A 24824-nucleotide genomic window follows, 5' to 3' on the forward strand; every position below is an offset into this window, starting at 1 on the left:
CTCTCTGCTATTTTGAGCTGTCAAATACGGGATCGCAAATTGCGGTCCTCTATTTGCATGTAACGGCTTCATTCTTTCATTAATGAAAGGAAGAAGCTTTTACAAAAAGCTTAATTATTTCATTAATTAATGCCTCAATACTGAGACATTAATGAATGACTGTTAAATGCTGAGAATCAGCAAATACCGGCATTACAAAGCCTGATATAACTCGTCACGTACAGTGTACGTGGCCAGTCATATAGGCACAAAGTGACAAGACGTACACTGTACGTCTCCCGTCACGAAGGGGTTAAAGGAGGTTGTACAGTCAGACTGTTATTTGTATGGTCAGAATATGCAGAGGTATAACTATAAATCATGGGTCCCCATAGCAAAACTTTGGGGCCCCTAGGCTAACTCTCTCTGTAGCAGCTGGCAGTGTCAACTGTGACAATATGTGCCATTCATCTTAACATGAAGTACGTATCAAGGACAGGCAGCAGGAGAGCTGCAGCCTTTCAATTCTAGAAACCTCACAGTTTAGTTTTCCTGATTGGCCCTCCTAATGGGGCCCCCTTCCACCCCAATATGTAACTGACATGAGTTTGCAATAAATCTACGAATTTTGATCCTATAAGGATTTGGTGTGCTGGTGACGTTTCTGCAATTATCTGTATTTGGCGGCGCCATCCGCAGTCATTCCAAGCACCCCTCCCCTATCACGGGGTCATACCGCTAAGGAGTGCAACTAGCCTTTTCTTTTTTTCCCCTTCCACCCCATTCCCCATATCAGCCACATGGGCTGCTATGTCTGTTGTTATGCCACTGAGCATAAGACATGAATTGCTAGGTAATAACTGCAGAATGACAGCTCGCGTTAACTAACTTTTTTCTTTTTCACACAGAGCCCCAAGTCATCTTTTCTTACAGCTGAAAAAAGGGCCAAATTAAAAAGTAATCCGGTAAAAGTGAGATTTGCAGAAGAGGTGATCGTCAATGGGCACACTCAGGTTAGTGGGCTTTTGTAGCATACTGTAGGTACACATATGCTGTACAAGTGTTTACAGTCTGTGGATATTTTTATGATTCATTCACACCTGCATTTTTCTTTTGGTTTGGTATGGTTTTTATTGTGTTTTACATGTGGAACCATTTATCAGTAAGGAAGATGCACTTGTAAAATACATCAAGATTTCAATAAGTAGGTTTTTTTAAAAAGCATGTATCACATTGAAACATGTATTTGTGAACTGCACCTAACAGAGCCAACTTCATGTTAATATTACAGCCTTAAATTTATGTCTTGCTTCAAGGTAATGCATGCAGTGTAATATGTATTTTATATATTTTCATTTTTTAATCAAATATTTTATTTTAGCCATCTATAACTAGGAGGTATTGCGCTTCAAGAAAGAGCAGCAGCTTCATCCATCTCATTCTACAGCTGTACTGTGAAATGGACTTGAACAGAAGGGAGATCAGATTATATAGACTTTAAAGTGACACACCAATGCTCCCTTTGGCCTAATAGAACTGTCTTTCTATAACAGTGTTATAGAACTGTCTATATGTTATAGAACTGTCTATAACAGTGTTATAAACACTGTGCTTCCAAGCATGTAGGATGTGCTGGGCTTTCCACAGTATGTTTTGCATAGCAGGGAGATCACATTAGATTGAAATGTGACACACCAATCCTTCCTTTGGCCTAGTAAGGCAAGGACTGTCTTTCTTTGTTATAAACGCTGTGCGTCCATGCATGCAGGCGGTGCTGGGCTTTCTTATTAAAAACCACAGTATGTTTTGCATAGGAGGGAGATCACATTAGATGGAAAAGTGACACACCAATCCTTCCTTTGGCCTAGTAGGGCCAGGACTGTCTTTCTTAGTTACAAACACTTTATCAAAATGGGAATTTATCAAAACTGGAGCAGACAAAATCTGGAGTAGTTGCCCATGGCAACTAATTAGCTTCTTCTCCTCAGTCTGTTCAGTTAGGATTTGAAAATGAAAGAGAGAAGCTGATTGGTTGCTGTGCACAGCTGCTCCAGATTTTGTCTGCTCCAGTTTTGATAAATTCCCCTCACTGTGTTTCAAAGCATGCAGGAGGTGCTGGGCTTTCCTATTAAAAACCACAGTATGTTTTGCAAAGTAGAGTCAGTAGTTAACTACAAATATTTTTTTTATTCAATCAAATATTTTAATTAAATGAAGAAAAAATTATAAAAATACAATTAATAAAAATACTTATAATAAAAAAATGACATTCCCTTTAAGTATGGGGTTTTGCTCTGTTTATTATTTGTCTTGCTATACTGTCTCTGTATCATTAGATGTCTTATCTTACTTATTTCCTGAGAATATTGTGGACCTCTGCCCCTGTCAATTTCCAATTACTTGCCATTACAGTTTTGTAATTTACTGTAAAATGGATTTCCTAGTATTGCAATCTTGAAAGCAGATATAATCTTGGTTAATGGAATATGGTCTTGTCTAAGGAATTTCCGTGCATGTTTACATGAATATCTTGTATCCCACCTTCTAACATGGTCATTCTGTTGTAGGGGAATTCAATTCTTTTCATGCCCAATGTCCTTAAAGTCTACCTGGAGAATGGTCAGACAAAGGCTTTTAAATTTGAGAAGAAAACGACTGTGAAGGTATAAATATATTATTTTCAGCTACAGTTCATCCAAATATACAAACACAAAAACACTACTGCAAAATGGCATGTCATTTATTTTCAGTTATGTGTAATAATATTGAAGTCCTATTTACGCCTATCGGTTGCAGTGCATTACAGTAACATACGCAATATTGCAACACACAACAACACACCACACAAGCGTTAGTGTACTGTGGTGCTATTGAGCGCTCCTCCAACACATGCATTACAGTGCACAGCAGTGCATTGCTGTGTGTTGTGGTGCACTTGTGTCACAAAAAAATGGTGCTTGTATTTTTTTTTTTAAATTCTTGAGACAGTCCAATGGATTTCAGGGCTTTTGTATGTTTTTAGCTGGTTAATTCAGTTTATTTTTGACTGAAGGATAGGGTTGTTTAGAGTCATTAAGAATTAAAGTGACACTAAACTCAGGAGTTAAATCTTAAAAATGCATTTGACTATTAACAAAACTAATAACAAAACTATTAACAAAAATGTATCTTATTTGTGTATCACTCAAATCATCTCTGAATTGGTGCTGACACTGTCCTTCCTTCTGGAGGGTGGGTACTTTTGTTCCCCATGGTCCCTGTGTGTGTTGTAAAGTAGCCACCACTCCCAAGATCACTCCTGTGATGGACTACATACAAATGAGCTAACTACATGTAGGATTGTAGTCCATCACAGAAGCAAGCTTGGAGCGGTGGCAACTTTACAACACTTACAGGGACCATGGGGAACAAAAGTATCCACCCTCTAGAATGAAGGGCAGTGTCAGCACCAATCAGAGATGATTTGAGGATCTACAGCCGAGTGATACACAAATAAGATACATTTTTGTTACAAGTTAAGGTACTTGAATGTATTTTTATGATTTAACTCCTGAGCTTAGTGTCACTTTAAATGTTTTAAGTCATGTTGATGTATGCAGTGTATATAGCTATGTGCTCTTTGAAAAAAATATTGTCTTTTATTCAATAAAGTGAACTAGATTTGACTATTTCTCTGACACAATTTGGATTTGTTTTTAGCAGTGCAGATTATTTTCTTTTAGAGGGTAATTTTGACAGTGTGTTCATGTAGTTTGTCCCTCTTCTCTTGCACGCTGCAGTGACATGGGTTCTTTTGTGTTTGGTATTTCAAAGGCAGGTCAAAACCAGGAAACCATCACAATTGCACATTAACCCCTTATACTCACCTGTCACCAAACCACAATCTTTTTGGCTGGGCCCACGCACTCCCTATGCACTCTTCATTTATTCCTGTGGAGCTTGTAAGTATGAGCTTGGACTCCGTACTGACTCTCCACAGGGACAAATAGAAGTGCAGAGTGCAGGTTTGGCCAAGAAGATTTTAACACGTGGTTGTGTCATCTAGTGGGTATTCTCGCTGGATCAGGGACAGGTGCATAGAGGACAAGGGTGGGGTTGCAGTTATACTTTAAGTTTGAACACTTTCATTAAACTGATTTGAATAAGTAACATTGAAATATTCAAATATAGAAGACAGGCTGACAGAATGAATCTAAGCTCAGATGAGGCTATATGGGTTAGGATTACTCCTTTTAAATGTGTAGGACGGGAAGAAGGGACTGAAAAAAATATGTGGAGATGGAAAACAGAAGAAAAGGTAGAGAAGAGGGAGAGGATTGGGTATCAGCCTGATGGAGAAGTTAATTATGCCTTTTAGCCATTAAATAAAGTAAACAACCCCAATTGCTTTCCGCCTTTCTGTTTTTTGTCAGATTTCACACTAGGAAGAGACCAGGAATGCATAATCACAACTGCTAATAATTAGGCTAATCACATTTTAATTATGCCCAGATGTGCTTAGCATTTCCAGTGTAATTAAATTAATTCTTAGAAAAAAGGAAAAGTTTGATTGACTTCATGATATTTATTTGTTCTTGCAATGTTATATTGAGCGATACCCACCTCGAAATGTTATTGATGATAGAAGACTTATGAGATCCCTTGTCCAGAATCCCGTGGATCAGAACATTTCTAGTAACCATTTGGTTTGGTACTTGTCTTCAGACCTGTGTTCAATATTCATTAAGGGTTGGGTTACCCCTCAAATCTACAGTACATTCTAAGCTGAGATTTTACTGTTCACTGATCACATGCATATCTGACATTGTACTTATCTGAACGTTTGCTTTAAATATCTAACAATTATACATTGTTAAAATTATGTTTCATCTCAGGACATTATCATGACCCTCAAGGAGAAATTGTCAATCAATGTAATTGAGCACTTTGCACTAGTTCTAGAAGAGCAATATAACATCTCAAAGCTTTACCTTCTTCATGAAGAGGAGCTTATGGAACAGGTACATTTGGAATAATCACAGACAATGGCAAAGAAAATGTAATGTTTTTCTGTCTTGTGGAAAAGGCACTGTGACAATATGCAGGCATGGGTTTTCCCTTTCTAATATTCCGCCTTACAGTCTAGCTCCCGTCAAAACTTTCTTCATAGTGTTGGAGCTAGACTGTAATGATGGATGGAGCGGGTTAGAACCTTTGTCAGGTCTTATTGCTAACTGTGTCTTCTTTGAAGATATTTCCCCTCAATTCCTGTCCCTGTGACCATACACAGGAAGTGGGAAGAATGTGCCCAATGGGCAGGGAAGGACTAGGATTCTTTAGCCTGTGGGGTAAACATAACCAACTGGTCTTTTCACAGACTACATATGGGTCTTACCAGTGGCGGACCTAAGGAACAAAGGGCCCTGGTGCAAGATTTTTTCTCAGGCCCCCCTTCCCCCTTCCGCTCGGGGGGAGGGATGGGGGCCCTGGACTGGATCTCGCTGGCCCCCCATATGGAGCAGGGGCAGATGTGGAGGATGGAGAAGGGGCAGATGAGGATGGAAAAGGGGCAGATGAGGATGGAGCAGGGGCAGATGTGGAGGATGGACCGGGTCAGATGAGGAGGATGGAGCAGGGCAGATGTGGAGGACAGACCAGGGGCCGATGTGAAGCACAGAGCAGGGGGCAGATGTGGATGGAGCAGGGGGGCAGATGAGGAGGACAGAGCAGCGGCAGATGTGGAGGACGGAGCAGGGGCAGATGTGGATGGAGCAGAGGGGAGATGTGGAGAACAGAGCGGGGGGAGATATGGAGGACAGAGCGGGCGCATATGTGGAGGACGGAGCAGGGGCAGATGTGGATGGAGCAGAGGGGAGATGTGGAGAACAGAGCGGGGGGAGATATGGAGGACAGAGCGGGCGCATATGTGGAGGACGGAGCAGGGGCAGATGTGGATGGAGCAGAGGGGAGATGTGGAGAACAGAGCGGGGGGAGATATGGAGGACAGAGCGGGCGCATATGTGGAGGACGGAGCAGGGGCAGATGTGGATGGAGCAGAGGGGAGATGTGGAGAACAGAGCGGGGGGAGATATGGAGGACAGAGCGGGCGCATATGTGGAGGACGGAGCAGGGGCAGATGTGGATGGAGCAGAGGGGAGATGTGGAGAACAGAGCGGGGGGAGATATGGAGGACAGAGCGGGCGCATATGTGGAGGACGGAGCAGGGGCAGATGTGGATGGAGCAGGGGGCACAGCCGTAGGAAGCACGGGGAGGGTAGGGGGGAGAAGCTGTGAAAAGGAAAATAAACTCACCGAGCAGTCAGACGCGCCGCGGGTCTCCCTCTGCAATGTCAGGCGGCAGCTGCTCCCTCGGTCCTCAAGCCCCAGGCTCCAGGGCTGCCCTATTAGCTGCCCATTAGATGTTGTGTTCGCCACACGGCCTGCTTGTCACTGCCCGGCGCCCCCTCACTTCCAACTCAGTCGGCCCCCCTACAGCCGTGGGCCCCAGGGCGGCGGCACCGGCTGCACCGCCGGTAGTTCCGCCCCTGGGTCTTACCTGCATGCGAAGATGGCAATGCAATTTGAAAGCAGCAATAACCAGTTTGCAATAAAAGAAAACAAATACAAGAAAACTGTTTATAACTAGCGATGAGGCTGAGCTTGGTGTGAACCCAGTTCACCTGAGTTTGCCGAAGCACACATTTAAAACTCTGACCACCACCCTTTCCTCCTGACCCAGAAACCCAAACTGGGTTTGCGCCAAGCCCAGCTTTATCAATATTTATAGAAAAATTACTTTCTTTCATGCAAATAACATTTTTACATGTATACCAACTATGAATATAGCCATATATAACAAGTAATACATCCATTGAATAAAATAACAAAAAATGTAAAGGTAAGTTTGTAAAAATTTGAAATATCAAAAAATGACTTTAAGGTATACTTCACAATAATGTAAAATAAATGAAATAAATGATTCTTTACATAAAACAGCATGAGATTTCAGTGTTGTCTTTACAAATTGTTAATCCATCTCCTCTATGGTGCCCTCACTTCCTGTCCTGGTGATAGAGTATAGCCAGCATAGGAAGTGATGAGATATCTTTCTGATGGAGATGTAGACAACCCAAAAGAGCATTTATTTTGCAGAGGGTGAAAATGGTGGAAAATTTGAAATGTTTAATTGCTCTCTGTGTCTTCATATTCTGGTGACACCTGCACCCTCTCATTTCTTGTCTTTGATTCATCAGGACAGGAAGTGAGAAGCTGTCTTCCCCATTCAGAAAAGAGAGAGCAATAAAAATATACAAAAATGTAAAAGCACGACTTTACAGAACAGAGAGCACCTGGATGAAGGTGTCTTTCCCTAAATTTTCTCAGTAAAGGAACAATTATTTTTCAATACACCAAAACATCGAACAATTATGAGCCTGGTTATAAAGCAGCAATATGGCCTTACAAGCACCGTGTTTTCCAAACATATTTAGCGCTTTGCTTGCTTTGAGACTTCAAATTAATAAATGGGAATATAAAAAAAGCTGGGAGGAAGAGACCCCAGTCCCATGACCTTTTAAAGGCATGTGACTGGTCTCTCTGCCAATCACGGAGGGTTCTCCATACCTGCCACATTTAGAACTAGAGAAAGAAGGATACTCTAGGGCAGGGGTATCCTCCTCACCACAGCTGGCACTCCAGCTGTGGTGAAATTACAAATGCCATGATGCATCAGTCTCTGGGAGTCATGTCTGTGGCTGTGAGAATCTTGCAAGGTCTCATTGGATTTGTAGTTTCACAACAGCTGGAGGGCCGGAGTTGGCTCACCTACTGCACTAGGGAGATAAGGACTTGCAGCACACGCAGTGTGGTAAAAGTAGGTGTGATTAAATTAAGTTTAATATTGGGCATGGCTCTGTGTAATCTAAAGCTGGCCATACGCTGCTCAAATTTTGAGTTGTGGATGGCCCTGTTACCACCACTCCATTTGACAAAAATACATTTCTCAATCATTTTTGTCAAAGAAGGTGGACCGAAAATTGTTGAAGGCGCTGTTCGGGTATTCTGACAGTTGCCCCTGCCAGCTGTCTGAAAACAACAGCATGCCATGGGCCATTCCACCATCAAATGTGGCACAAATGAGAGTCTTGCAGACATACATATCCCCCAGCAAAAAAAAGGCATTTAAAAAAATGTAAACTATTATTATACATGCTTTTCTCTGAATTTAGACAGACAGCTATAACTTTAAAAACAGATAGAAAGTGCTCCGGCCATGTATAATATCTCCAATAAATCTTTGTCACTGACCTAGAACAAGTATGCCACAAGTGAAGTTAGACCAACACCTGAACTCATAATCTGTGTCCTTGATCCAGGTCAGTGACCCAGAAAGTATTTGACCCATTACATCAGCATGATAGCCTTTATGTTACTCTAAACAGTAACACAATTTAAAAACAGATAGAGCTCCCACCCCAACTCTATCCAAAACCCCCAAAAAACATTTTGTTGGGCCATCATATTCAGAGACCAAAAAGAAAATAAATAAAAGTATTTTATTCCCTATGAGCACATTAGCATATAAATGTCTCAGTATGGCTCTAGTTTCATATCATTGTTCTCTATTTGTACTGTGTTTTGTTTTTGTTGGAACTGTAAACCAGCACCCCCTGCTGGCCATAATATTAAGCTGTCTGTAAAAAAAAATATTTGTATATTGTACTGTATTCTTCATATTCTGTGAGCAGATGCTTCTGATAAAATATAGTACTGTAAATATCTGTAGGTAACTTGTACATTTGAATTCATAAGATTATGTCCTATAACAGATTACTGTAGGGGGCACTCATATTTTTTCATTGCAGGTAGTACAGAAGAGGGAGTCCCACGACTATAGGTGTCTATTCAGAGTTTGTTTTGTACCCAAAGATCCCTTTGAGCTTCTGCAGGAGGATCCAGTTGCCTTTGAATACCTTTATTTACAGGTGAACACTTGCTATTTTACAAAATACAAACATGCAAAATATTATTTTTCAGGGAAAACAATTACAAACAAAATAATATGCACTTATTGGCCACTTTATTAGGTACACCTTGTTAGTACCGGGTTCAACCCCTGTTGCGTTCAGAACTGCCTTAATTCTTCATGGCATAAATTGAACAAGGTGCTGGAAACATTCCTCCATTAGGTGGACTTCTCTGGCAGGAAGTGCAGATGCATTTATAATAAGGTTTAATAATTAAATTATACGTTAATTTTTTTGGAGAGGACATAGTTGTACAATAGTATTAATAATAACAACGTGTGTGCATCTTTCATTGAATAGTGAGCTTTCCTTTTGCACATTAAAAGAAAATGTTGCTTTGTCTTCATGCATTACAGTCAAATGTCACCCCAGTCACAGTGTAGACCTGCAGCTAGTGTAGGGATGACAGACACACCTCTTATGATATACTGTTGCTGGTAAGACATTTGCCCATATATGTGCAGTCTCTGTCATAGCATGGGTACCTAAGTACAAGACAAGGACTAAAAAAATGATAGTACAATGAACATGATTTAAATTCTATAAAGCTAAGTGAAATACACTTATCCCATAAAACAAATTGCTTTTAACTGACTGGAGGAGTTAAAGCGCAGACAGAACATGCTTCAAATGGAATAATTGAGCAGACTGTTCAGCTATTTTACCCACATAATGCAATATCATATATCATGATGTTTCCTTATGTTGGCTGAAAAAACACAATTAAAGCCATTTATTTGTTAAAAATGCATTACATGCATTGTTTTATGTACAGCTAGTATAAGTACCTGACCTCTTAATAATTATTTCCTGTAATGCTGTCTGGGTCTCCATAGAGGATATTTCTCTTCCTGTTCTGTCTGACATCTGTCAAATGCCAACTGCATAGAGACATGTAAAAGGTAAAAAATCTTTATTATTACTAGGGATGCACCGATACCGTTTCTTCAGTATCGTGTACAGATATTTTTTTTCCCCGATACCAGAAGTTCCATTAGGCAGGCCGGGCGGTATTTAATGACTCGCTGCCCAGCTTACTGATTAGTCAGGAAGCTGGTCCATGCTCCCTCGTCACTGGGTGACAAGGAAGCATGATGCTGGCTTTCTGGCCAATCAGGAAGCCGGGGGGGGCGTGTAATGACCTGCCGCCCGGCTTTCTGATACCAGAAGTTCCGGTATCAGGATAAGTATAAGGAGCATTTGGGCGAGTACGAGTACTCGCCTAAATACTCTGTATCGGGACCGATAATAGTATTGGTGCATCCCTAATTATTATTATTATTCTTTACGCTGTGTGAATGGGAACTCATAACAAACATAGATTGGGGGTTTGCCAATTTTAACTGCAAAAGTGGAAATACACCTTAAAAACGAGTCACTCCCACCTGCCACCCCTCAGTCCAATGACAGTGCCTCAATTAAATTAAAGGTTCTTTCACTGGACTTGGAGGTAGCTGATGGTTGAAGCTTAGCTATGGAGCCAGGGAATCAAGGTCTTAATTACAAAGTAAAACTAGTTTCAGAGGGGTACACTCAGGAGGGTTTTCTGGCTAACATAGGTAACAGGGGTGGCACCCTGCAGTATTCGCTCTTAGGTAAAATATTTCAACTTTAAAAAAGGCTTAGAGTTTTGCTTTTAAATTGTGATCTAAGGGGTGTTTTCTATAAATTGGTCTAATACTGTTCTGTCTCTGAAGAGCTGCAGTGATGTGCTTCAGGAGAGATTTGCAATGGAGATGAAATGCAGTGTTGCTCTACGTCTGGCTGCCTTGCACATACAGGAGCGAATTCACACTTGTGGTCAGTCACAGAAGATATCATTCAAGTATATTGAGTAAGTAGGAATCTGGATTCTTTACATATGACTAGACCTCAGCAGATCATTTTTTCTGTGGTTGTATGCAGGAATATTACATTCTTAAAGAATAACTCTTTTAAGCAGTGCATTAGGGGAACCCATGAGAACAATAATACTGCAATATTAAAAACTTGAGTTGCTTAATTGTTTTTGAAGGTACAAATTCCATTATTCATTCATCATGGCTTGGCTAGCAAGGGAGTGAGGTGACATTCACTTCCTGAAATTTAAATATTTGTAGTAAAGCAGATTTCAAAAAACAAAAACTGTTTTGCTGGAGTTCTGCTTTAATGAGGCTGGCAACATTATAACACATGACATTAAAGGAGAATTATGAGGCGAGTGATTTTCACTCAGCCTCATAATCTGAGCCAACCTGTGACAATGAAACTGTCACACGTCGGCTCAGTAGATCGGGAAGTGAGCGAACACATACCGTCGCTCGCTCACTTCTCGATCATGTCCATGCAGAGAGCCGTGACTGTCACTCACAGCTCCCTGCAGGGATTCCCCCCTCCCCTGTCCGATCCTCCAGCGATGACTGGCAAAACAGATGGGGGAGGGGGCGGGCACAGCTGGCTCTGCCTCTGGATAGGCAGAGCCAGCTATCAATCCCGCAGCTGGGCTGATCCAGACATTATTGTCGGGATCCGTCCTGGCTGCGGCGCCTCGGTATACCGCGAGCTGCAGCTTGCGGTATACTGAGCTTTGCGTCTTGGGAGAACGCTAGTTTGTGTTCTCCCGTGACCCTTAGGAGAACTATAGCGAAAATCCCTGACTCCATAGTTCTCCTTTAAGTCTTGTAGCTGCTGCTCTGCTTGATTGACAGAGACTATTACAACTGTGACAGCAGAGCAACCACTTGTTATTAGTGTGGACGCTGAAATTGGTGTACTGTAATTACTTCCAGTAAGGTTTAAAGCACATTCAACCAGAACAGAAAATACCATAAGAACATTCAATTTTGCCCCAATGTAGCAATGGCTAAATTGAGTGCAGGTATTCATTGCTTTATAAGCTCCAAGAGGCTCTCATAGACTAGAGATAGGACCACACATAGAGATATTGACGAGGCAATGTGGCTTCCAAATATTTTGTAAAAGTTGTACAACTAAAACCTCTGTTTTTATTGCAGAGTGTTAGGCAGTTAGATGTGTTATTTTGCAAGCTATCTGGTAGTTTTTTTGTATTTGTAGTATTTTTGTTTGCACATGATTGGATGATGGAAGCCAGCAGAACTTCATTAAGTTCACTTCACTAAGTTAAGGAAAAATTCCTTTGCAAAGTGAATAGCCTATTTGCCTGTGACTGTGTAATGCACTATGTATAGCAACATCAATAGCACTATTCTGCACTAGTTTTGCATGCAGTTCACTAGGCAAAATTGAGAATTTCTGTTTTGGCAATATTTTGCCAAAAGTGTAATTTCACCTCAAAAATAAATTTTCCCGAACCAATTCACTCATCCCCAGAGGTCAGCATTGACAGTGTCCATGTTTCTGTCAGGAAAATCAATACATGTGTTTAGCAGTTAAGTTACTTGTAGGATCAGAGATAGAAGAACTGCAGGTTAGAGATAAGCAAATGAATTTGCATTTAATAAGCGTCGACACTGAGAATTCTCATATTTTGCCTGATAGCATTCATTATTTTACTGTTCCTCTCCAGTGTAGGTTTGAACTTGGTTCATCATTGTTAGGATTGACATTTCTTATTCTTGATATTATATTAGATGCATTCTGTTGCTTGTATCTTGATCTGGAATCAGCAGTTGTAAAACAGTCTACTAAGATCGTAGCTGTTCAAGATTCAAGTTATTTAAAGCTTGCTCATGGTCCTGGGTCACATTTTAAAAACAGAATGCTCCTCCACCTATTAGGGCTAGTTCACGCCAGCCACAGTGCATACCGGCACGATTCAGTGCCAGAGCGCACTGGATCGCATCCTGGGCGGCTCACTGCATTCTGGGGCGGGAGGGGGTGGCGATGCATTGAAGTCAATGGCACCGCAGCCAAGCCCCCCGGCCGCAGTGCAATCACCCTCACTGTGCCACACGTTCCGGTGCGGGCAATCGCACTGCGGCCAGGGGCGTGGCTGCGGTGCCATTTACTTCAATGCACGGCCACGCCCCCTTCCGGCCAAGAATGCAGTGAGCGGGCCGGGATGCAATGCAGCGCATTCTGGCACAGAATCAGGCTGGAACGCATTGGGGCTGGTGTGAACTAGCCCTTAACCTAAACCAGCCTTTCTCAACCAGGGTGCCCTGGCACACTAGGGTGCCTTCTTCAGGGGTGCCTCGAAATTTTGTGAAGGGGGAACTCTGTTGTGAAAGGAGAGCTCTGATATAAAAGAGGGACCCCGATATGAAAGGGGTTTTTTAAGGGTGCCATGACTGAAAAAAGGTTGAGAAATGCTGAAATAAACTAATCTAAACTCATCAATATCTTCATCTTGCCCAGTAAAATTCCTGCTTCTCCCATTTGTATGGCTAACTACTCTTGGAATGTTTTGTTTTGCTAATGTGTGTAAGGGAACTCTGTTTTCCAGTATAAACATTTAAACAGCATCCCCAACTTTTTTTTCCTGTAGGAAAGACTGGGGAATAGACAATTTTCTGTCTCCAACATTACTACGTAATATGAGAGGGAAAGATATAAAGAAAGCCATCAGCTTTCACATTAAGCGGAACCAGTGTGTTCTTGAGCCAAGACAGAAGGTAAATATCCATGTTGCTGCCTTTACTAACAAAGTGTAAACTATGGGTAGCGGTTGAGCAATCCTTCTCGGTGATCCCCTTGCGGACACTCCCCTGGTGCCCCAAACTACCCCAGGTTCTCCGATCCCACCCGACAATAGGCCCTACATGGAAAACGACGCACATACTTTTTGAGTCTGCACGCCTTTCCCCATATCCTTCCCCACGACTCCCTGTGATAGGCTCCCCAGACTCCAGGCCTGCAGGACCCGGCTTTTCTCAGGGCGGGACAGAACGGTATATTCAGGGCCCTGCACTTCCTCCGAGGACCCAAATGGCCCTCATGTACTGAGATGGCGACAGATAACGACCTAGCTCCGCTAGGATTCTGGCGCCACTATCAACTAACTCACTTTCTCTCCTCCTTGCCCAGTCCTACATCCCTAACACGACCACTCACGAGCTTTGAGGGGGAGTGTATTTCCACAGGGACCCTATATAGAGCCCTCTCCTTCTGCTACCAACTTAGACTAGAAGCGGACTCTGACATGCCTTTACCGTTCCTAGACGACTGGGAACGGGACCTGGGGACATCCTTTTCACAAGAAGAGAAATCTAAATTGTTGGTGCTCTCTCTGAAGTCATCAACCTGTAATAGATATCAGGAATCGGGATATAAAATTATGACCAGATGGTACCACACCCCTCAGAAGCTAAATCGGATCTTCCCGGATGCCGATGATGGCTGTTGGAGGTGCGGCTCCTCCCCCGCAGGCATGCTACAGATATTCTGGTCATGTCCGTCCCTGCAGTCGTTTTGGTCGCAGGTGCGGGACATCACGCAGAAATTTTCAGACTCCCAGATACCAAACTCTCCCTCCTTTTTCTTGCTACACCATAACTCACGGCCCTTGAAGGGTTATAGGAACTCGGTGACTATTCATCTAGTCAACGCGGCCCGCGCATGTATTCCAGCCATGTGGAAGCAGGCATCACTTCCCACCCTCCAGTTATGGTTTAGTAAGATCAACGATATCAAACTAATGGAAGACCTTACCAGCACCATCAAGGATACAGTGTCCCGGTTCTGCCGAACATGGTTTTATTGGAACGAATTTGTTGCATCTGAGGAATACCTGGATCTTTTGAGATGATTCCGCAGAGAAAACCCCCCCTTTTTGGAGCATCTCTCCTATCCTCTGCCTGCTACCCTTCTACTCCCCCCCTATAGCTCCACATGAAGGTTACGTTCTTACAGTGTCGATAGGGTTAGTGGGTGGCCGGGAAGGCCCTGCTGACCCAGACGGTCAACATAGGAGCGCTGTACTGTCTTATTCTTATATATGTTTTATAGTAAATGTACTACATGTGGCTTCAAAATCAAAGCATCAAACTCACATATCACCGAACCCCTCGACTCCAGGCGGCTGATAAAGCGAGGGGGGTTCGTAGACAATCACCGCTGATATGCAGGATATTTTGGTTATTTCCTTCTTTACCACAATGTATGCCTTAACTGCTTGATGTTGGTGGCTGCGTCCACCTTTTAGTTGACATGTGTGAGCTGATGTTGGCTCTATATGTACCTTACACTTGATATGTTCAATAAACACAAGAATAAAAAAAAAAACAAAGTGTAGAAGTTGTAGAAAACGTGGTCATGTGAGAGAATGCACATTGATGCTAATATCTTAAACCAACCCTGTCGCCAATCCAATGACTATTTATGGAATCTACGGTCTGCAGAAGAGCTACACCATCTGAAGGATATTTACATCGCACACACTTCCAGGAGTGTTAGATCCTTGTGTTTTCCACTGTTTCCACTGTTGTTCCTCTTACTGGCCCTACGTCACTACAAATTTCAGGTATCCTGAGTCTTGAACTGGGTGAAACATGAAGATCCTTTGTAGCTCTGCTGTGGAGCAAAGATTCCTGGATTAAGTGCTGGACTAAGCGCTATCTTCTTTTACAGCTGCTGTTTGGCTAAAGTTGTTTTAGTCAATGACAGGGTCATATATTATCCACTATTACATACTACTGTAGTAAGATCATTTTCTTGAAACTGAAGTTTAATATGCTTATATTTTGCTTTTCCGGGTCCCAATCAAATTTTTGCTAAAGAGGGAACTTTGATGTAAAGGGGGCAGGCTCTGATGTGAAGGGGGCCTCTGATGTGAATGGCGGGATTCCTTATGTGAAGGGTGGGGTTTCTGATATAAAAAGGAGGCTTCTGATGTAAATGCGGCTCTGGATTTGAAGGGGGGACTTCTAATATGAAAGGGGGGAACTCTAAAATAAAGGAGGAAACTGGGGTGTCCCGAGATTTTGCATACTTTTAAAAGGTGCCATGACTGAAAAAAGGTTGAGAAACACTGACCTAGAGATAGAATATGGGAACAAAATATTGTTCTTTGACTATGGTGCATTTGCTCTGAGCTACATCAGCTTAAGTGATAGACAAAATTGAAATGCAATGCTGAGGGGTCTGTTTATAAGGAAAACTCGCAGATCCATTCACCTTGCGAATTTCCGACAACATTGGTTGTGCAAATAGAGGTGTATGTGTAATGTATACGTATATATATAAATATATATATGTATGTATGTGTATATATATATATATATATATATACACACAGTATATACATATATATATTTGAGGTGCACCGAAATGAAAATGTCAAAACTGAAACTAAACCGAAATTATTTTTTTTTTCTAACTTTTCCAAATATTTTATGTTTATTTCTTTTTTTTATAAACTTTTTCTTTTTTTTATATTTTATTTCTTTTTATTAAATATTTGTATTTTTTACTTTACTTTTAGGGGCTTTGGGGAAATATTAGGGATATAAACAGACCTCTGATATTTCCCTTTTAGAAAAAGAGATTGAGAACAGAGTCCTCTATCTCTTTTTCTGCAGCCCCTGTTATAAATGAAGAGGAATCCTCTATACTGAGTGTTCCTGTTCATTCATAACTTGTGGAGATAGTATGTTTACCATGTCAACAATCATGAATGAACAGGAAGTGATGTAGATCACTTCCCATTAATTCATAATTGAGGACACAGTAAACATACTCTGTCCTCAATTATGTATAAACACTCAGCGATCACTGAACGTCTGTACCCGCTCTCCTTCCTGGTTTGGCTGTCACAGGAGGCTGAGCGAGCGATGCAGGGAGGAAATCTCGATCTGACTCCTCCCCCGCATCACTGGCCTGGCCTCCTGTGACAGCATTGAGAGCTGTCTCCGCCCACATACCACTCTCCTCATCTGCCACAAGAGTCTAAACGGTGCGGGGAGGAGAGGTGCTGGCCACTCACAGCGTTCCCCTCCTCCAGCACCGCTCGGCCCCCTGTGACAGTTTCTCTACTCCCTGAGGAGAGAAAGCACGAATGCACCGCTATTTCGGCCAAAAAATTGCACCATTTCGGACGATATGAATATATATGTGTAATATATATATACACACGTGTGTGTGTGTATATATATATATATATATATATGTATATATATGTATATACACACACACACACAAAGTATATGTTCATTTTTGGCTCTATTCGCACAGAACAAATGTTTTACACAGATTCACATGGTAAATGGCTTTGCGTATTGTTTATCAATATACAAGCAAGTGTTTTGGTAACAAAAATACTGATGGAGCAAGAAACAACCAATACTTTTAATGTGGGAGAAAGTAGTATAAGTGGTGCATTACAGTGAAAGAAAGAAATAAAAAGGAAGTAGTCAAATATTAATCCTGCAATTCATAGATTCTTGTGAGCAACTTGGGGTATGGGAAAGGAAAGAAAAGTGGGTCTATTTTCATGGGAAGCTAGTTCAGTTTATGTTCTAAGTAGAAAATAGAATAGTAACCATCTTTCTTATGTATTTTGACTCACTTTAGCAACCTGTATCTGCAGCTCAAATCCGGGTGCAATATTTAAAGATTCTTGGAGATCTGAAAACCTATGGAGGGAAAATTTTTCATGCTACGTTAATGGTATGTATTTTAATCGTTAAACTCAGTTTGTAGAATATAGATGTATTATATGCACAAAGGCAAAGACTAATTTAGCTTAATGTGCAAAGCATGATTTAAGACTTCTGTGAAACTACCAGGAATTCTTCACTGTCAAGAAATACATGCAGTAATAATACCATGCAATTAGCCATAGTAGACACAAAAGCATTGTACTTATAGTTCTATTAAAAAGCTTTGCATGAAGTTGTATGCCACTGAATATAGCTTTTTGTCTCACTTGACTTTCCTGATGTCACGATGTGGAGGATTTGGTCAACGGATGAGTCTTTTATGTAGAGCTGCAGCTAACGATTATTTTAAAAATCGATTAGTTAGATTTATGTAAAGATTCCCCGAACCAATTATATATTATACTGTGGATAAAAGTCTAATCAAACCTGCTGTTGCGTGTGTGCACAAATTAACTTGGAGGTGTTCTAATATGGTGTAAAATAAGTAATAAAATAAATAAGTCTATAACAATGCTCAGATTCAGGCTGATGGGTCTTATTATGTGTTGTCAAGTCTATGTTGACTGTTGGTGACCAAATGGAAATTGTTTCTCCAGGATGATCTGTCATTTCTATGGGTATTCACAACAGAATGTTGTCTCTGTGACTGTATCCATCCACCTTAATGCTGGTTGTCTTTTTCTCTTCCCTTCAACCTTTTAAAGCGTAATTTTATTTTCCAGTAAAATAATTCTTGTCCAATAAAATGGCTTTATGCTAGTCATCTGGCCCTCTAACTGTTATATTATACCACCAGAAATAGGAGCGTAACTAGAAATCACAGGGCCCCATAGCAAAATTTTGTATGGAGCCCTGTGATTTCTAGTTATGCCCCTTGCAGAGCCCCCCTGATATGCCAAACAGCCCACCTGAGAGTGACCCTGCAGAGCTCACTATAGCCTCTCTATTAGACATGTGCGATTCATTTTGTTCTGAATCGAAATTCGGACGAAATTTCAGAAATTCGTGGATTTCCGAAATGTACCATGTCCGAATTCATCCGAAAGCATCTGAATCCGAAATTCCGTATCCGAAATTTCGGATATCGTACGAATTTCGTCCTAATGAAAACGAAATTAGAAATTTACGATAATGACTACAAAAAGAGGATTTCATAGCATGTGAAGATAAAAACAAAACATTACTTCATGTTCCTGTGCATGCACCGTCAACATTTAAACGGATAAAAAAAAATTAAAGGATTTTAATCGTGCATACAAGCATTCATCCGTTCGTGCAAAAACCCAAATTTTGGAAATTCGTCCAAATTACGAATCTGATCCGATCCGAAATGAAACACATACAGGACTCGATTTCAGAAATAAACGAAATCCGAAACTAAACAAAACTAATTTTTTGCGGCTGCACATGTCTACTCTCTATGGTGGGCTCTGCAGGGTCTCAGGTGGGTTGATCACACCCCTGAACACCTCTTACCTGTCAGCCCCGATCCGCTGTCCGCCTCCTCCTCCACGGTCGTTGCTGGGCTCCGCCTCCCCCTCCATCACCGGGCCCCGCCTCCTCCGCTGCCAGGACCAGCCTCCTCCTCCGCAGCTGCTGGCTGTCACTGACTCAGCAGCGGCTGGGAGGAGGAACACGCTGCTGCAGACATCTCTGATAGGTTGTCAGTGATCTAACAGCGACACGTTCCTCCTCACACTGGCCAGTGACAGCCAGCAGCCTGAGATGCCATAGCGACCCAGGCGGCCCGCACAGCATCAGGGGGATTTCCTGGCCAGGCCCCCCTGTGCCCCGGTCCCCATAGTGGCCACCTGGGTTGCTATGGCAATTGTTACGGCACTGACCACAAATTAAACATGAGACTGAAGTCCATCACAGGAGCGAGCTTGGAGCAGTGACTACTTTACAACACACACGGACCATGGGGAACAAAAGTAGCCCCCCTCCAGAAGGAAGGACAGTGTCAGCACCTATTTAGAGATGATTTGAGGATCTACAGCTGAGTAAGATACATTTTTGTTCATACTTAAGCTACTTGAATGCATTTTTAAGATTAATCTCCTGAGTTTAGTGTCACTTAAGTAATAGGAGGAGACACTAAACAATCCATGCAATTTGTATCAAATCAGACAGGCCCTGCACTACATAGCTGATTGCAGATCTAGAGGTGATTGCACAATCAGATTGTATAGTGTTGGGTCACCTTTACGCTGGCCATGCACTTTACAATCTGATTTTACAATCTTTTTTACATCTACCAACAGCTACACTATACAAAGACCTGCCTGACTGGATAAAAGTTGATTTAATGGTTTAAGTAGAAATCACTTAGTTATCGGCAGAGCTAAAAGATGTAGAGATTGTGCAATCAGATTTTAATTTGTGTGACCAGCTTGACACTTGAAAGATTTGTCTGCGTGTTCTCTGTGCTTATCATTGCGAAGAATGTTGCTAGTTTAAGCACATCCAGAAGTCACTAAAGGTCCTGAGCATTGTGTTTCAGTCCCATGTTCATTATTTAAAAAAAAAAAAAAACCTGTCATCAAACTACATTATTATTATTATTTAGGATTTATATAGCGCCAACAGTTTGTGCAGTGCTTTTATAGCGCCAACTACATTGACTGGTCTGATGGCAGTGCTAGCCAGGAAAATACAATCATAGTTCTGCAGGTATCTGCAATCTCGTTTCCCTTTCACTAAATGTAATTCGTAGAAAGCCTGTGTATCATGTTACATTATGTTTTCTTTTTGCAGCATGCCATAACAGCATTTTATTTACTTCACCCATTTCTCCTGTCAGCTGCAGGACAGAGAATCATATGTCACACTTCTAGTTGGAGCAAAGTATGGCATCAGTCAGATTATCAACAACAAGCTTAACATCATGATAACTTTAGCTGAATTCTCCAACATAAGCAGGATAGAGCTGACCTCGGAGTCGGAGAAAGTGAGCTTAATAAAGGTCTATCTACAGGATGTTAAGGTAACTTCAATTTATTGCTGCCATTCTGACTGACCCTGAGTTATCTACTATTTTAACGCTATGTACAGTTCTAGTCTTGCAGAAAAGATGGAAGGAAAGAGCACATCTAGAGATCACCTGGTACTGCATAATAAAGCTGAATTCTAGTCAAACAGCTAAATACACAGATGAAATACATGAATGAGAGCTGTTTTACTTGCCAAAGGTTTTGCAGTTCTGTCCATCCATTTATCAGATTTACACAGCCCTGACTTATGGCACGAGCAGCCTGAAGACCTAACCTTTCTCTACTGGAGTTTAATAATAATACTAGGTCTTGTCCCTGGCCCCAGCCTGATGAGGAGATGCAGAGGAATGAGTTGCTGCCTCCTTTTATCACCATGCTCCACGCCAGCATTTCTCAACTTTTTTTCAGTCACTACACCCTTTTAAAGTATGCACTCGAGGTACCCCAGTCTAAAGCCCCGTTCACATTGATCGATTTATCACGCGGTAATTCCCGCGATATCGCGGCAAATTACCGCGCGATATCGCGCTCCAATGCATTTCAATGGGGCAAAGGGTCCTGCTGTCGCGGGTCGTGTGTCGCTACAGCAGGACCCTTTTTGGAGCGGATTTAGCCACGATTCAAGCTTGCTCAATGCAAGCTTGAACGTGATATCGCGCGGCAAATCTCACGATGTTGCGCAATATGCAAATCGCGCAACAAACGCGCGATTTGCATATCGCGCAGTGGGAACGGGGCCTAAAATGTAAAAAAAACATTGTGTGCCCTTTCAAAATCCATACCAGAACCTAACCCCAGATTGGGGTCTGGTATGGATTTCAAGGGGGGACCCCAGGCAAAGACACACATCAGGAGTCCCTCCTTCAAATCAGGAGCCCCTTTTACATTATGAGCCCCTTTCACATCAGGAGCTCTCTCCTTTCACATCAGAGAACCCCCAATCACACTAGGAGCCCCCTTCCCTTTAGAGCCCACTACATTCACATTGGAAGCCTGTCTGCACAAAGGAAAGGCATGATCCTGAGGCACCCCTGATGAAGCCAGAAGAAACCCCATGGTGCAACGGCACACTGGTTGAGAAAGGCTGCTCCATGCACTGCAACTCTACTGATTGGCTCCTTGTGCTGCTTCTTCCTTTTCCAATATGAGCTCTGCTGAATGGTAGACTGCAAGAATCTGACACCAAGTTAACTCCAGGATCTTGCACTGCTTGCATTTAAAAGAATACATTTAATTGTGTTTTATTGAACAGAGAGCTACATTCATTTGTGTATTTTATATCTGCTTGGAGTGCAGCTTTAAAGCACAAAGGGGCTATAAGATTGTACAATGTCATGTATAATTAAACCCTGAACACTAAATTCTAAGAAGGTTAAAATGTTAACAGTTTATACAAAACACATTACAGGTATATCATAACTCATGAATTTATACAAATACATTTCAAAGTAGGGGGGTAACGTGTGGCACACTGTGACACTAGTGATTCATTTACCCACATATGCATAAACAATGTATCCATACACAAAGAAATGACACACCGAGCTTGTACTGAACCTTTCACATTGGAAACATGGGGACCCATTTCATACAGCGTTCCAGTCAGATCTGCCTGTCCATTTTTCAGGGGGATCTGATCGGAAGCTCAACGTTAGTCTATGGGCTGGCGCATGTAAATTGACCTGTGACTTTTTACATCCGATTACCTCCGAGTCTGTCTAGGACCGAAAAGTAAAAAAACTAAAATCTGACTGCCCATAGACCTAACGTGGGTTTGGTTAGTTAAGAAAAAAATGAATGGACATGGATGTCACGAAAGTGACATCCATTACATACTGCTCCATTAAGCGGAATCTGTGCATGGATCCCCTGCTGATCGGAACATGCCTGTGTGTAAGGGGCCTAACTCACTATGTTTATCAGGAGCGTCAGAGTAAAGTCCTTATTTGATTATGTGTTTTGGATCAGTGACTCAAAGTAATAAATTAAGATGGCCAGCATGGTAACTAGTATTTTCAAAAGACCAGCATTGACAGCCCCCATATTTCTCTCCTATTATGAATTTATTCAGATCAGCCAGATTTCTAATAAATCCAATAAAACAAATGCACTCATCTGGCTAAAAACAAATACAGTCTCCTCATTTGTACTGCTTTTTAGTAGAATCTAACAATATATTAACTCTATATACTTTTTTTCTAAAGCCACTTTCTCTGTTGCTGGAGTCAAATAATGCCAAAGACATTGCATGTCTCATTTCCGGGTATTGTAAGTTGCAAGTGTGTTCTGCTGCATCTATATTTGAATGGTGTCCTCACAGCCAAGTACATCGTGTTTCCACTGAGGAAGGTAAGATATACCAAAAAAAACAAACAAAACAGTTAAATGACATATCCAATTACTTCTCCAGAGAGAATTATGTGCCATAATTTGAATTGTGTCACTAGTAAGAAAATTTATTTAAATAACATTAGTGGCATGGCTGGCTTTCTGAATACATTTTGTACAGTGGTAGGGTTGACGCTAAGTGTAGAAACGATGTTGCCTACCTTTCACTGTGAATTGTATCTTTATTGAAGTTCTATGTATATTGGTGGATCTCATTAAATAAAGAATTTAAAAAAAAGAAAAAGAAATGACAGTCACTGTCCACTGGTCCTAGGGGTACCACCCTTTGGTCCATGAAAAACTAAACTGAATGGGAGAACTGGTCAATTAGCCTGGTAAACTAATGTGATTTAGTCATAAAGGGCACAGTGTAAGAGAGCAAGGATTTCAATAACATTAAAGTACCCAAAATTATTTTTATTTGTCTGGTAACTGAGGTAGCTTATAACTGATCTAAAGTGCACATTTTATTCAGTGACTTGTCAAGGAATGCACTTGTTAAAACTTACAAATGTAAAAAGATCAGCAAAATAAAAAAGAGAAGAAAGGATTTCATGAATTAATAAAAACATTATACTAATTCTGCAACCGTGGTTCTTCCAGTATAATCAGCGGACATCTGTTGTCACTAAGACAGCCTGCCTGACGCATTTTGCATCAAGAACACTGACATTGCTTGTAATACAGAGCGAGGTCTCCACAAATTACATGATAACAACCCCTTTCCCTGTGTAGTCTGCAGGCCTGGGCTTTCAGTTTAACAGGTTGGTCTTGTAGAGTACAACTGCTGCCCCCCAACACAGCTCCAGAGACAGGAGCCTCTCCTGCCTCTGTATTGGTCCAGCCCTGACTACTATATTAAAAAATTACATATAGATAACAATTAATGTAATAGAATTTGTAAAATGAATAGCTTGGTAATATGAGGTCCACAGATTGTAAATGAGCTGCTTGTGAAGACAAAAAATTATAATAAAAATTAGGGCTGCGGAAATTAACGATTAATTTCTCGATTAATCGTTAAACTTTTTGATCAATTAAAATTATTTTGATCGCTAATGAAAACACTCACCTCTCTGCCGGCTTCCGGGAGTCCCGTTAGAGATCCGGTTACGTCACGGACATTGACGTCACCGGACTCCTCCCCCCTTCCCTTCGTTAGCCGACGGAGCCACTTGGGCCGGTGAGTTTGCCCAAGAAACTTTCTGCACGAGCGCCAGCCAAGACATTGGCCTATACACATACAGCACAGCAATGAAGTAATAAAATGAACTAGGATCACACTAATCCAGCACGTTATTATTCTGAGTTGCCCCACTCAAGCGGCGGCCATATTGAGTGGGGCACGTGAGATTAATAACGTGCTGGATTAGTGTGATCCTAGTTCATTTTATTACTTCATTGCTGTGCTGTATGTGTATAGGCCAATGTAGTTGGATCTGTATGTGCGTTATAATTAATCGAAATTAATCGATTGAAAAAGATTTCGATTAATCGAACACGAAAATTTTAAGAGGAACAGTTTTAGTATAGTACAAATGACATACTGTATATGCATTTTAGCTTTTTTTTACAGTATTAAAACACAGATTGAAAGAAAACTACCAATTTATTTTCCAAAAGAGGCCAGGATAGAAAATAAGAATGCTGCCAGTGTCTTGTTTTTGAAGGTGCATGCATTAAGCTGTCATCCATATCTATTGTTTGCTATTTAGTGAGTCACTGACCTAGAACAAGCATATGCATATCAGTGGCAGGGACACCTGGTAGACACATCTATATTCCATGCCAAATGACTCATTTAAAGTGACACTAAACCCGTAAAAATGCATTCAAGTACCTTAACTATTAACAATACTGGACCTTATTTGTGTATCACTCGGCTGTAGACCCTCAAATCA

The 24824-nt window shown here is 41.5% G+C and overlaps 1 protein-coding gene across 1 annotated transcript in view; it reads left to right on the forward strand.

Moving 5' to 3' along the window:
- Positions 1-24824, forward strand: part of FRMPD1 (FERM and PDZ domain containing 1) — a 41719-nt gene that overhangs the window by 9969 nt on the left and 6926 nt on the right. The window contains exons 5-13 of the mRNA XM_018552421.1: positions 888-992; positions 2547-2642; positions 4854-4979; positions 8823-8942; positions 10682-10818; positions 13432-13558; positions 17454-17549; positions 20346-20528; positions 22740-22884. Coding sequence (XP_018407923.1) covers positions 888-992; positions 2547-2642; positions 4854-4979; positions 8823-8942; positions 10682-10818; positions 13432-13558; positions 17454-17549; positions 20346-20528; positions 22740-22884 — 1135 coding nt within the window. The remainder of the gene's footprint in view (positions 1-887; positions 993-2546; positions 2643-4853; positions 4980-8822; positions 8943-10681; positions 10819-13431; positions 13559-17453; positions 17550-20345; positions 20529-22739; positions 22885-24824) is intronic.

Source organism: Nanorana parkeri, unplaced genomic scaffold (genome assembly GCF_000935625.1).
Source record: "Nanorana parkeri isolate BGI_ZX_2015 unplaced genomic scaffold, ASM93562v1 scaffold88, whole genome shotgun sequence".
Taxonomy (NCBI): Eukaryota; Metazoa; Chordata; class Amphibia; order Anura; family Dicroglossidae; genus Nanorana; species Nanorana parkeri.